Genomic DNA, 16,119 nt, shown 5'->3' on the forward strand with positions numbered 1-16,119 from the left:
ATGAATTTTGCTTTTCCAAAAGGCACCGGAGGTCAAATCTGGGGATAGGTTTATATGGAGGATATATATAATTATGGATTGAAATGAACCAATTCCTGCATTGTTGGATACCATATACTAACTTCAGGTACCAAATTTCAACCGAATTGGATGAATTTTGCTCTTCCAAGAGGCTCCGGAGGTCAAATCTGGGGATCGGTTTATATGGGGCCTATATATAATTATGGACCGATTTCGACCAATTTTTGCATGGGTGTTTGAGGCCATATATTAACACCACGTACCAAATTTCAACTGAATCAGATGAAGTTTGGTCTTCCAAGAGGCTCCGGAGGTCAAATCTGGTGATCGGTTTACATGGGGGCTATATATAATTATGGACCGATGTGGATCAATTTTTGCATGTTCATTAGAGACCATATATTAACACCGTGTACCAAATTTCAGCCGGATCGGATGAAATTTGCTTCTGTTAGAGGATTCGCAAGCCAAATTTGGGGGTCCGTTTATATGGGGGCTATACGTAAAAGTGGACCGATGTGGACCAATTTTTGCATGGTTGTTAGAGACCATATAACAACACCATGTACCAAATTTCAGGCGGATCGGATGAAATTTGCTACTCTTGGAGGCTCCGCAAGCCAATTCTGGGGATCGGTTTATATGGGGGCTATATATAATTATGGACTGATGTAGACCAATTTTTGCATGATTGTTAGAGACCCTACACCAACACCATGTACCAAACTTCAGCCAGATCGGATGAAATATGCTTCTCTTCGAGGCTCCGCAAGTCAAATCTGGGGGCCCATTTATATGGGGGCTATACATAAAAGTTGACCGATATGGCCCATTTGCTATACTATCCGACCTACATCAATAACAACTACTTGTGCCAAATTTCAAGTCGATAGCTTGTTTCGTTCGGAAGTTAGCGTGATTTCAACAGATGGACGGACGGACCGACATGCTTACACACAAAAAAAATTTCTGATTCAATCACGAAATTAATTGATCCAATTAATTTTTTAATTGAAATGTCTTCAATCACGAAATTGATAGTATCAATCACAGTTTTAATTGGGCATAGAAAAAATTCTTGATTAAAAATTAATTGATTTCATTGTCATATTTCAATTAATTTTTTAATTGATTCAATTAAAAATTTAATTGATGTTGATTGCAAAACTCAATTAATTTATTAATTAAAAAAGGTAACTATTTTCAATTAAATTCTGAATTGGCTTAGAATTTTTATTTGGATTAACAATTGATTGTTTGAAAAAAAAAAATAATTAAAAATTTAAAAAAATGTTCATCATCATCATAAACTGACTTAGTCTTCCGAATTTGATTAAAAGTTAATTGTATCAATTAACTTTTTAATTAAAAATTTTAAAATTTTCAATCATTGACTTAATTAACTTAATGTTTCTATCTTGATTAAAAAGTTAAGTTAATTGTACCAATTAATTTATTAATTGAAAAAATTTTCAAATTCAATTAACTTTTTAATTGGAAATATTTTGGTGATATTTTTTTCTGTGTAGATCGACTCAGAATTTCACCACGACCCAGAATATATATATTTTATGGGATCTTAGAGCAATATTTCGATGTGTTACAAACGGAATGACAAAGTTAATATACCCCCCATCCTATGGTGGAGGGTATAATATTCTAATATATATATATATATATATATATATATATATATATATATATATATATATATATATATATATATATATATATATATATATATATATATATATATATATATATATATATATATATATATATATATATATATATATATATATATATATATATATATATATATATATATATATATATATATATATATATATATTTTAATTTAAAGATATATTTATTTTAGTTTAATGTAATTTAATTTTAATTTGCTTTAATGCAAATTTATTAAATTAATTAAATTAATTTTATTATTAAACATACAACATATTTAATGTTATTTTAATAATACTATTTTATTTTATTTAATTAAAATAATTATATAAATATTTTGAAATTTTATTTCAAAATAATTAATTTTAATTTAATTTTGATAATTTAAGGTGTTTTAATGAAAGTTAACTGATTTAATGTAATTCAGTTAATTGTTTTATAAATTAGTTTCATTCAACTCAATTCAATTAAAGGGTGATACGGTCAACATTTGGTCTATATAAACTTGACGTATTTCTTTCAATTTTGCATTTAAAAAACCTGAACACCCCTCATTTTGAAGGTGTGTGTGTGTGTGTAGAATGTTGCTCCTATTTTGATTTTGGAATTCACTCTTCAGTTGTCAAAATGCCGTCCAAGCAAGAAGAGCGGCGTATCAAAATTTTGCTCGCGCATCGCGAAAATCCGAGCTACTCGCACGCAAAGCTGGCAAAATCGCTAAAAGTTGCCAAATCAACCGTTACAAATGTAATTAAAGTGTTTGGGGAACGTTTGTCGACAGCCAGGAAGTCTGCATCGGGGGGAAATCGAAAACCGGAAGCCGCTGAGACGACAAAGAGAGTTGCCGGTAGTTTCAAGCGAAACCCTAACCTCTCTCTCTCCGAGATGACGCAAATAAGCTGGGTGTATCGTCTACAACCGTGCATCGAGCCAAAAAACGAGCCGGACTATCGACTTACAAGAAGGTAGTGACTCCAAATCGCGATGATAAACAAAATACGACGGCCAAAGCGCAATCCCGGAGGCTGTACACGACGATGCTGACGAAGTTTGACTGCGTGGTAATGGACAACGAAACCTACGTCAAAGCCGACTACAAGCAGCTTCCGGGACAGGAGTTTTATACGGCAAAAGGAAGGGGAAAGGTAGCAGATATTTTCAAGCACATAAAACTGTCAAAGTTCGCAAAGAAATATCTGGTTTGGCAAGCCATCTGTACCTGTGGCTTGAAAAGCAGCATTTTCATAGCTTCCGGGACTGTCAACCAAGAAATTTACGTGAAAGAGTGTTTGAATAAACGTCTGCTGCCTTTCCTGAAGAAACACGGTTGTTCCGTACTGTTTTGGCCGGATTTGGCATCTTGCCATTACGGTAAAAAGGCCATGGAGTGGTACGCCGCCAACAACGTGCATGTGGTTCCCAAGGACAAGAACCCTCCCAACACGCCAGAGCTCCGCCCAATTGAGAAATGCTGGGCTATTGTCAAGCGGAACCTAAAGAAGACCAAAAAACTGCTAAGGACGAGCAGCAGTTCAAGGCAAATTGGCTTTCTGGACAAGGTGGCTGTACAAGTAGAAGGTGGACAAGGTGGCTGTACAAAATCTGATGGCAGGTGTCAAGCGTGAGGCCCGGCAATTCGGATTTGGAAAAGCGAAAGCCTAACTGAATATTTTTCCTGAATTTTATACTAATTGAACTTGAAAAAGAAATTTAATTTGATTTTTTAAATAAACGATTTCACCGATTTACACCCGTTTTCCCTTGACCAAATTTTGACCGTATCACCCTTTATTATTTCAATTATATAAAGGGTGATTCTTTTGAGGTTAGGATTTTCATGCATTAGTATTTGACAGATCACGTGGGATTTCAGACATGGTGTCAAAGAGAAAGATGCTCAGTATGCTTTGACATTTCATCATGAATAGACTTACTAACGAGCAACGCTTGCAAATCATTGAATTTTATTACCAAAATCAGTGGCAGAAAATCCGCTTTTTTATCGACAAATTTTGTTCAGCGATGAGGCTCATTTCTGGTTGAATGGCTACGTAAATAAGCAAAATTGCCGCATTTGGAGTGAAGAGCAACCAGAAGCCGTTCAAGAACTGCCCATGCATCCCGAAAAATGCACTGTTTGGTGTGGTTTGTACGCTGGTGGAATCATTGGACCGTATTTTTTCAAAGATGCTGTTGGACGCAACGTTACGGTGAATGGCGATCGCTATCGTTCGATGCTAACAAACTTTTTGTTGCCAAAAATGGAAGAACTGAACTTGGTTGACATGTGGTTTCAACAAGATGGCGCTACATGCCACACAGCTCGCGATTCTATGGCCATTTTGAGGGAAAACTTCGGAGAACAATTCATCTCAAGAAATGGACCGGTAAGTTGGCCACCAAGATCATGCGATTTGACGCCTTTAGACTATTTTTTGTGGGGCTACGTCAAGTCTAAAGTCTACAGAAATAAGCCAGCAACTATTCCAGCTTTGGAAGACAACATTTCCGAAGAAATTCGGGCTATTCCGGCCGAAATGCTCGAAAAAGTTGCCCAAAATTGGACTTTCCGAATGGACCACCTAAGACGCAGCCGCGGTCAACATTTAAATGAAATTATCTTCAAAAAGTAAATGTCATGGACCAATCTAACGTTTCAAATAAAGAACCGATGAGATTTTGCAAATTTTATGCGTTTTTTTTTTTTTAAAAGTTATCAAGCTCTTAACAAATCACCCTTTATTTTTATACCCTCCACCATAGGATGGGGGGTATATTAACTTTGTCATTCCGTTTGTAACACATCGTTATATTGCTCTAAGACCCCATAAAGTATATATATTCTGGGTCGTGGTGAAATTCTGAGTCGATCTGAGCATGTCCGTCCGTCTGTTGAAATCACGCTAACTTCCGAACGAAATAAGCTATCGACTTGAAACTTGGCACAAGTAGTTGTTATTGATGTAGGTCGGATGGTATTGCAAATGGGCCATATCGGTCCACTTTTACGTATAGCCCCCATATAAATTTGGTACGTGGTGTTAGTATATGGTCTCTAACAACCATGCAAAAATTGGTTCACATCGGTCCATAATTATATATAGCCATATAAACCGATCCCCCGATTTGGCTTGCGGAGCCTCTAAAAGAAGCAAATTTCATCCGATCCGATTGAAATTTGGTACATGGTGTTATTATATGGTCTCTAACAAGCATGCAAAAATTGCTTCACATCGGTCCATAATTATATATAGCCCCCATATAGTATATGATATTTAACAACAATGTGAGTTGAAATTTGTGGGTGACAGTCTTTCGTAGAAGTTTCTACGCAATCCATGGTGGAGGGTACATAAGATTCGGCCTGGCCGAACTTACGGCCGTATATACTTGTTCTTATTTGATTTAGTTTTTAATTTAATAATTTTTTATGTTCATTTTTAAATTATTTTAATTTAGATAATTGAATATACTTTAATTAAATTGAATTGATTTAGTTGAATATAAATTAATTTTATTTATTATATTATATGAAATTATAATTAGGTTTTATTAATTTAATACGCCTTTTAGTTTTCACTTGTTTATTGTGTATTATTTCCTTAAGCAGTAAAGAGAGTAGTGTTGCCATATTTTTTAGTACTAATTCTCGATAACTACTTCAATTAAATTTTATTGTAATCTAGTGTAAATACGATCAATGCAGTAACTATATACGTATGTATGAGTGTAATATAAACAAGCAAATACAAATAGGCATCTATGAACAACAACAAAATAAGCAATTTAATGAAGTTACTCACATTGATCTATATAATCGTCATCGTAGAGATCATCCAATATATACATGGTGGGTATTTCTCGCGGTGTATGTGTGGTTGTCCTCGGTGTTGTTGGTGTTGTTATGGCAGCGGCAACAGCAGCTGTTGATGGTGTAGTCGTTGGTGTTGTTGCCATATCTGCCATTGTTGATGTTGCTTGCTGCAATAATGTGGGAGTTAATGACATTTCGCCGGATGACAATGGCTCATTTGTTTGTTGATGTTGCCGTGGTGATGGCAATGGCTCTGAGACATCCATTATGTATTTGGGGTGTAGGGGGACGTTTTCGTTTTTTTGTTTTTCAGGGGGGGGGGGAGGGAATCGTTGTTTGATTTTTGAATTTGTCAAACAATAACAATTTATATATATGACAATAAACTATGACGATGTCTACTATCAGCTTATAAGCAAATTAATGGTGCGAAGTGGAAGTGGCGGCGTTTGTAGTGGTTGATTGATAAAAAATTATGCACCAAACGAAATGAATTTTTGGGGAGTATAAATAAAAAAAAAACACTCCAAGCAGAAGCAATCAATTTTGTTTTTTTTTTTTCTATGAAAAGTGGGCAATTTATTGGGTGCACATGCAATATTGTAATGCTAACGGCCCCCTTTCCTTGAAATCGTTGAGTGGAAGCACCTCACACATTTGGCTTCTGCTGATTTTATATGCCAGCTCCTTGCTTTATTCCAAAACCACAAAGCATTCAATATTGCATTGGGCATTTGCTTCCATGATAGATTCCAAAATACAATTTTGTTGCCTGTTACTTTTTTTCAACACGAATTCAAATATTTTTTTATCACTGGTTTTTGGATTTAAGATTGCAAAAACGAATACACACACACACATATACAACAATTACAAATTTTCTGGAATTTTTACAAAGTAGTATTTTTGCGATTTTTTTTGTTTTTTTTTTTTTTTGTTTTGTGGGGAAGTTTTATTTCTTCTTTAATAAATTACTCATTTTTTCTGAAGATGAATAAAAACTAGAGGGGAAATGGATTTTTTTTTTATATTTCTTGAATTGCTTTTCATAAGCAAACACGCTATTGAGATATTAAAACTTTTTTTTCGCTGCTCTCTTTTACAAGCTTAAACAAATAAAAAAATATAATAAAAACACTTCTTTTGATATAATTTTTTTGCAATTGCATGCTTTGTGAGACGAACTTTTTTTAACACTTTTTTGAAATTTTATTGCAAACTTTTTTAAAACTTTATTTTTTTATTATTTTTGATTTTTTTGTAGCTATTTTTTTTTTAATTATTTTTTTAACTACTTCTTTTTGTGCTCCATAACAAGTTTTGAAAATTCTTTCCAAAATCCCATGTTAAAAACGCTATTGTTGTTGTGTTGCCAGCGAGTGAGTGAGTGGTAGAGGTTGTTTTAATTTTTTTGATTATTTAAATTAAATTCCATATGGCATGCATGGGTGTTTGACAACAGACTGAATTCATCGTTTACATGTATTCTTGTTTTCTTCTTTATTTCTTATATCTTTAAACTTTGGCATTCGTTTCGTGTAAATCTGCAACAAAAAAAAAGAAATAACGTTGGATTAAATTAACATATTTTTTTATAATAAAAAATAAATGTTTAATATCTGGTAAATGTGTTTGTAAATGTCAATTTTAAGGAAGCTTTAAATGTGGGTATAGTTTGGTTTATAAATAATATTTTTATAGAAAGGATGGACAATCATGACCAGTGTTAAAGTGTTACGCTTTTGCCTTCAAAAATCTCACATTTAAATATTTATGAAAAAAAAACTAAACAAATTTTTATACTTTTTGAGATTTAAATTGATAAAAAAAAACGGCGCAATAAATGTAAGACTTTGAGGCAAATTTTATGATATAAAGTACCAATTCCCGAATACTTTTTATACCCTCCACCATAGGATGGTGGGTATATTAACTTTGTCATTCCGTTTGTAACACATCGAAATAGTGTTCTAAGACCAATAAAGTATATATTCTGGGTCGTGGTGAAATTCTGAGTCGATCTGAGCATGCCCGTCCATCCGACCGTCTGTTGAAATCACGCTAACTTCCGAACGACACAAGCTATCGACTTGAAACTTGCCACAAGTAGTTGTTATTGATGTAGGTTGGATGGTATTGCAAATGGGCCATATCGGTCCACTTTTACGTATAGTCCCAATATCCCCGATCCGGCTGAAATTTTGTACATGGTGTTAGTATATGGTCTATAACAACCATGCAAAAATTGGTCCACATCGGTCCATAATTATATATAGCCCCCATATAAACCGATCCCCAGATTTAGCTTGCGGAGCCTCTAAGAGAAGCAAGTTCCATCCGATCCGGCTGAAATTTGGTACATGGTGTTCATATATGGTCTCTAACAACCATGCAAAAATTGCTCGACATCGGTCCATAATTATATATAGCCCCCATATAAACCGATCCCAGGTTTGGCTTGCGGAGCCTCTAAGAGAAGCAAATTTCATCCGATCCGGCTGAAATTTGGTACATGGTGTTAGTATATGGTCTCTAATGACCATGCAAAAATTGGTCCACATTGGTCCATAATTATATATAGCCCCCATACAAACCGATCACCAGATTTGACCTCCGGAGCCCCTTGGAAGAGCTAAATTCATCCGATTCGGTTGAAATTTGGTACGTGATGTTAGTATATGGTATCCAACAACCATGCAGGAATTGGTTCATATCAGTCCATAATTATATATAGCCCCCATATAAACCGATCCCCAGATTTGACCTCCGGTGCCTTTTGGAGAAGCAAAATTCATCCGATCTGGTTGAAATTTGGTACGTTGTGGTAGTATATGATATTTAACAACCATGCCAAAAGTGGTCCATATCAGTCCATAATCATATATAGGCCCCATATAAACCGATCCCGATATTTGGTTTTGGAGCCACTTGGAGGAGCAAATTTCATCCGAGTCAGTTGAAATTTGGTACGTTGTGCTAGTATATGGCCGTTAACAACCATGCTTAACTAGGTCCATATCAGTCTATAGTTATATATATCCCTCAGATAAATCGATTTCCAATCACACAAAAATTGGTCCATATCAAGTTTATAATTGTATATAGCCCCCATATAAGCGACCCCCATATTTCAATTCTGGCTCTCTATGTACCGTTCAAAAAGTCCATATCGATTCGTAATTATTTGTAGACTTAGTTATACATAACTTTTTTGTCTAATATATACCACGTATGGACTAACTCACATTTTAGAAAACGATCTTAAGAAGTTTTAAGATACCACAACCCAAGTATTTCGATTGTGGATGACAGTCTTTCGTAGAAGTTTCTACGCAATCCATGGTGGAGGGTACATAAGATTCGGCCTAGCCGAACTTACGGCCGTATATACTTGTTTGAATTGATACTATCATTCTTCTGAGATTGATGCCATTTCAATTAAAAATTAATCGATCGAAAGTCAATTAAAAAATTAATTGATAATATTAATTTTTGTTTCAATTAAAAAAATTTTTGAATCAATTACATTTTTAATTGAATATTTTTTAAAACTCAATTAAGATTTTAATTGGAGAAATGTTCATGAAATTTTTTTCTGTATATAAATATATCTAACCATTTTCGACACAGAAAAAATGTCACTAAACTATTTCAAAAATTTAATTGACTTTGGTGATTGATACTATCATTACTGTGATTGAAGATATTTCAATTAAAAACTAATTGGATCATTGAATTTCGTGACTAAATTCAAAAAATATTTTTTCTATGGCGACAAACATTTATAAACCGTTCATCTGACAGATATATTCTAGTGACATTTCATTTTATTGTTTACAAGCTTCCAAAAGCATTTTGATCTAAACTAAAGGCAAGGTACAACAGCTCACCGATGCACAAAAAAGTTAGATTGGAAAGAACCAAGGAGTTGCTTTGCTTGGCCAGCTATCAAATATGGGAGCCACCGTGGTGCAATGGTGAGCATGCCCGCCTTGCATACACAAGGTCGTGGGTTCGATTCCAGCTTCGACCGAACACCAAAAAGTTTTTCAGCGGTGGATTATTCCACCTCAGTAATGCTGGTGACATTTCTGAGGGTTTCAAAGCTTCTCTAAGTGGTTTCACTGCAATGTGGAACGCCGTTCGGACTCGGCTATAAAAAGGAGGTCCCTTGTCATTGAGCTTAACATGGAATCGGGCAGCACTCGGTGATAAGAGAGAAGTTCACCAATGTGGTATCACAATGGACTGAATAACCTAAGTGAGCCTGATACATCGGGCTGCCACATAACCTAACCTAACCTAACCTTACGGCCCTAATGGCCAATGGTCGTTCTCCGCTCGCATTCATCAACCGTGTGACCAAACTACATGACGAATATTATAGGGAAAATATGCTAAAGAAAGTATTGAAGCCCTGGGCATATACGTAAATCGGCACAGACCATGGAAATTCCAACAGGACTCAGAACCATATCACTGAACACAAGTCAATCAACAATGGCTTGAGCTTAAGACCTTCGTTGTCATAGCCATCGAACTTTTTTTGAGTTATAAATTTTAATTGTAACTTAATAATAAATAAATATATAAAAAAACAATGGTTTAAAAAGGATATTTCTCGCTTCACACAAATGTTACCAAAATCTCCGGATTTAAATCCGTTGGACTTTTGCGACTGGGGCATTTTGGCGAGTAAGGTTGGCTCTAAAGAATACGAAAGTGTCGATCACCTCAAGGTCCACTTTCGTGAAGCGTGCTAGCCATTTTAAGGTCATAATTCGCCATAAGAAATCCCCAAGTCTCCAACATGATATCATAACAAGGTGGCATCTCTGAAACAGGTGACTATATTTGTTTTATAAAATTGTTATCCAAATCGAATTTTTATTCTCATATCGCGATATATTAATAAAGCTAAAATTTTCAATAGAAATAAAATTTTGGAAAATTTTTAATTAGAAATAAAATTTTGAGAAAATTTTCTATAGAAATAAAATTTTGAGAAAATTTTCTATAGAAATAAAATTTTGACAAAATTTTCTATAGAAATAAAATTTTGAGAAAAATTTCTATAGAAATAAAATTTTGAGAAAATTTTCTATAGAAATAAAATTATGAGAAAATTTTCTATAGAAATAAAATTTTGACAACATTTTTTATAGAAATAAAATTTTGAGAAAATTTTCTATAGAAATAAAATTTTGAGAAAATATTTTATAGAAATAAAATTTGACAAAACTTTATATAGAAATAAAATTGTTGTTGTTTTTTATTGCAGCTTAAAACCATACATTGACTAAACTACAAGTGTAGCTTAACCAACAGAGGAAAAGAATGTTTGTCAAATTTATTTGGGCAAAGCCCTATAGACTGCAAGATGGTTGGATGGACGCACGTTTCGGAATTACCACATTCCTCATCAGCATCCTCTACTTGCAGCAAAACTATCAACCAATTATCAGAATAAATTCAGGCAGTTTATTAAACCCAACAAAAACCACACTTGAACCCTCCGAAAAAAGGTTTTACATTGATAGCCGGCTTATGCCGAAATAAATTCGAAACAAACATATCTCTTTTCCTATGCCACTGTCAAATCATCGATTTGAATTCAGTTGGCTGGGTTTATTTTGAGCGTGCCTCCTCTCCTTTTTCAATTCGTTTTGTTTTGTTATTGTTGGTTTTTTTCTTTAAGCATTGTTGTTGTTTTTTATTGCAGCTTAAAACCATACATTGACTAAACTACAAGTGTAGCTTAAAAATAAAAAAAGAAAATTTTCTATAGAATTAAAATTTTGAGAAAATTTTCTACAGAAATAAAATTTTGAGAAAATTTTCTATAGAATTAAAATTTTGAGAAAATTTTCTATAGAAATAAAATTTTGAGAAAATTTTCTATAGAAATAAAATTTAGAGAAAATTGTCTATAGAAATAAAATTTAGAGAAAATTTTCTACAGAAATAAAATTTAGAGAAAATTTTTTATAGAAATAAAATTTTGAGAAAATTGTCTATAGAAATAAAATTTTGAGAAAATTTTCTATATTAATAAAATTTTGACAAAATTTTTTCTAGAAATAAAATTTTGACAAAATTTTCTAGCTATCTTACTTTAAATCTTGACTCTATAAAATTAAAATTAGTATACAAATCTCATTTATCAAATTTTCATTCTTTGTTTGCGATATTAAGAAAGCTAATAAAGTACAAAATAAATGTGAGCTTGAAAATCAAAATTATAATAAAAATAAAATATTAAATTCTTAAATTTCAAAAAAAAAAACTTTAAGCCAAAGATGCCAACTCATCAACATAGGTCTTAGCCTACATTTGAAGCTTTTTTATCTATAATCCAAATATTCAATATCTCAGTTAGTATAAAAATTATTCCTCTAATCAAAGGTTGTGAAATTTCTTTAAATTCATTTTTTTTTTATTTCGAAGAAATTTATCCTTAATAATGTGTGAATTGCGTATCCAAAAATTTAATATGTATAACCATTCCTACTAGGCTAATATCTCTTTTAGTGTAGTCATTAAAAACTCGCCACTGTATTCTGTTACACTATCGCCGATACCGACATATAATCTCTAGGAAATGTTGTATATTCTATAAATAGACATTTTAAACTTCTAATTTCCACATATTCATTTAGTAAATGATATGAGATGTGTCATAATAATTGTTGTTATTATTCCTTAAGGGTTTTAATATTAATACCTTATAAAGGTTGCAATTAATATGTCTGTCGCCAACAAATAACGATAATTACAAGTTATACTAAGTGCTGGGGTTCATATGCAATATTACCATATAAAGTAATAGAGACACTTAGTCTACTCGTATGTTCAGGAAGGTTAACAGAGGAAAATGTTAAATGGAAAATTTCATTTACATGTTATTTTTATAACGATTATATTTATTAGTAATCGTATTATATGGTTGGACATTAAATTTACCCATAAGGCTCAATGAGAAATTTTTTGCTAAACATAGTTTAAAAAGCGGCTTTTATGAAAGGCTACACAGAAAAACAAGTTCGTTGTTAAATTAATGCTAACATTAAACATATATATGTTTAATATCTAATATATTGTTTTATGTTATAATACTAACTTTGTCATTCCGTTTATATATTCTGGGTCGTGGTGAATTTCAGAATTCTAGCGATGTCCGTCCGTCTGTTGAAATATTGCTAACTTCTGAACGAAACAAGCTCCCGACCTGAAACTTGGTACAAGTAGTTGTTATTGATGTATGTGAAATGGTATTGCAAATGGGCTATATCGCACCACTTTTACGTATAGCCTCCATATAAACCGACCCCTAGATTTGGATTGCAGAGGCTCTTGGAGGAGCAAATTTATTAAATCCAGTTAAAATTTGGTATGTGGTGTTATTATATGGTCTCTAACAACCATGCAATAATTGGTTCATATCGGTTCATAATTATATACAACTCCCATATAAAACGATCCTCAGATTGGGATTGCGGACACGATTGCCATAGTTGGTAGAATTCTATCAAAAATGGTAGTTTTCTTACTGTTTGATAGATTGGTAGACTTCATGATATTTTGGTAAATTTTGCAAAATATTCCTCTCCAACTAAAAGGTACTTCAAACTAGAGGTATGCGCGTGACACGCGTGATTCCCGCGTGAATCACGTGAGTCGTGAATAAAATTTGAAGCAACTTTCGTGAATGTGCGTGAATGGGACTAAAAGAAATATGTCGTGCGTGAACGTGCGTGAGTAATAAAATCGGTTCGTGAATAAATTTTGTTACCTTTGCTCATTCCTGGTTGGAAAATGTCGTGAGTCTCGTGAATTTGTAGTGAGTCACGTGAATTGTCGTGAATCCTGCGTAAACGTGAGACTTTAAAAGTAGTTCGTGCGTGAGCGTGCGTGAGTACTGGTTTTCATTTCATGAATGTGCGTGAGTGGGACTGGCTATAAATATTTGACTTCGTGAATGTGCGTGAGTGAAATTTCACTCAGGCGCACACCTCTACTTCAAACGTTTTCTATAGAAACTAAGTATTGGCAAAAAATTTTTTAGAAATAAAATTTTGACAAAATTTTCTATAAAAATAAAATTTTGACAAAATGTTCTACAGAAATAAACTTTTGACAAAATTTTCTAAAGAAATAAACTTTTGAAAAAATTTTCCATAGAAATAACATTTCGACAACATTTTCTATAGAAATAAAAATAAAATTTTGGCACAATTTTCTATGGAAATAAAATTTGATAAAAATTTTTGTATAGAAATAAAATTTTTACAAAATTTGCTAAAGAAATAAAATTTTGACAAATTTTTTTTTTTATATAAATAAAATTTTGTCACAATTTTCTAAAAAATAAAATGTTGATAAAATTTTTTATAGAAATAGAATTTTGGCAAAATTTTCTATAGAAATAAAGCTTTGCAAACATTTTCTATCGAACTTCGTTAAAACCGTTTTCAATGATGCAGCGAAACAAAAAACTTCCACTTTGAAAACGGTTTTGACGAAGTCAACCGAAATATATGAAATAAAAATAAAAGAAAAAACATCAATCTTATGCTTTTTAATCGACTACAGCGAAAACTATAAAAAATATGTTATTGCTTAAAAATAAAATAAAAACGTCAACGATAATCAACCAGAAATAGAAATAAAATTTTGGCAAAATTTTTTATCGAAATAAAATACTGACAAAATTTTCCATCGAAGAAAAAAAAACAAAATTTGCTGTGGAAATAAAATTTTGACAAAATTTTCTATCAAAAATATTTTTTGACAACATTTTCTATCGAAATAAAATTTTGACAAAATTTTCTATAGAAATAAAATTTTGACAAAATTTTCTATAGATATAAACTTTTGACAAAATTTTCTATAGGTATAAAATATTGACAACAATTTTATTTCTATATATTTTTCTATAGAAATAGAATTGTGACAAAATTTTTTATAGAAATATAATTTTGACAAAATTTTCTATAGAAATTAAATTTTGCCAAAATTTTCCATAGAAATTAAATTTTGCAATAATTTTCTATCGAATAAAATTTTGACAAACATTTTCTATAGAAATAAAATTTTGACAAAATTTTCTATCGAAATAAAATTTTGACAAAATTTTCTATCGAAATAAAATTTTGAGAAAATTTTCTTTGGAAATAAAATTTTGACAAATTTTTTTCTACAAATAAAATTTTTAAGAAAATTTTCTATAAAAATAAAATTTTGAGAAAATTTTCTTTAAAAAATAAATTTTGACAAAATTTTCTATAGAAATAAAATTTTGACAAAATTTTCTATAGAAATAAAATTTTGAGAAAATTTTCTATAGAAATAAAATTTTAAGAAAATTTTCTATAGAAATAAAATTTTGACAAAATTTTCTATAGAAATAAAATATTGATAAAATGTTTTCTAGAAATAAAATGTTGACAAAATTTTCTACAGAAATAAAATTTCGACAAAATTTTCTACAGAAATAAAATTTGGCAAAATTTTCTACAGAAATAAAATTTTGATAAATTTTTCTACTTTTTCTATTTTGACAATATTTTCTACAGAAATAAAATTTTGACAAAATTTTCTACAGAAATAAAATTTGGCAAAATTTTCTACAGAAATAAAATTTTGATAAATTTTTCTACAGAAATAAAATTTTGACAAAATTTTTTATATTAATAAAATTTTGACAAAATTTTCTATAGCAATACAATTTTAAGAAAATTTTATATAGAAATACAATTTTGATTATTAATTTTGTTCGGCTGGAGGTCATAGAAACAATCGATTATTGATGTGTTTTAATATTTATTTCCAATATTTAGGTTAGTGCCACTAACCATCTTCTGGGATTGGGATTTTGTACGTGAGTTCGTATGGTGCTGTTCATTCTGCAAGTCACCGAACAAAATTAATAATCAGAATAATCATAAAATAGGTCAACAACACTCAAAAATACGTAAAGAAAATTTGAAAATTTTTTTCCTAGAAATAAAATTTTGACAAAATTTTCTATAGAAATGAAATTTTGACAAAATTTTTTCTAGAAACAAAATTTTGACAAAACTTGTTCTAGAAATAAAATTTTCACAAAACTTTCTGTAGAAATAAAATTTTGAGAAAACTTTCTGAAGAATTAAGTTTTTCATAAATTTTCTATAGAAATGAAATTTGACAAAATTTTTTATATAAATAAAATTTTAACAAAATTTTTTTGTATGAAAATAAAATTTTCTAGGAAAATACAATTTTGACAATTTTTTGTTAGAAATAAAATGTTGACAAAATTTTCTCTAGAAATAAAATTTTGACAAAACTTTCTGACGAATTAAGTTTTTCATAAATTTTCTATAGAAATAAACTTTTGACAAAATTTTCTGTAGAAATAAAATTTTTTATATAAATAAAATGTTAACAAAATTTTTTCTATTTTCTAACAAAATGTTGACTAAGTTTTCTGAAAATAAAATTTTACAAATTTTTTAGAAATAAAATTTTGACAAATTTTTTAGAAATAAAATTTTGACAAAATTTTTTATATTAATAAAATTTTGACAAAATTTTCTATAGAAATAAAATTTTGA

At 30.9% G+C, this 16,119-nt stretch overlaps 1 protein-coding gene across 5 annotated transcripts in view; it reads right to left on the minus strand.

The window, feature by feature from the left end:
* The window catches only part of LOC142241983 (uncharacterized), a 214,788-nt gene that overhangs the window by 148,481 nt on the left and 50,188 nt on the right, over positions 1-16,119 (minus strand). For 3 of the 5 annotated variants that reach the window (XM_075313891.1, XM_075313887.1, XM_075313889.1), the window contains exon 2: positions 5,511-7,065. In XM_075313891.1, the coding sequence (XP_075170006.1) occupies positions 5,511-5,787 (277 nt within the window). In that variant the 5' untranslated portion in view covers positions 5,788-7,065. The remainder of the gene's footprint in view (positions 1-5,510; positions 7,066-16,119) is intronic. The other 2 variants (XM_075313888.1, XM_075313890.1) reach the window with 2 other exon arrangements.

Source organism: Haematobia irritans, chromosome 5 (genome assembly GCF_050003625.1).
Source record: "Haematobia irritans isolate KBUSLIRL chromosome 5, ASM5000362v1, whole genome shotgun sequence".
Lineage (NCBI taxonomy): Eukaryota > Metazoa > Arthropoda > Insecta > Diptera > Muscidae > Haematobia > Haematobia irritans.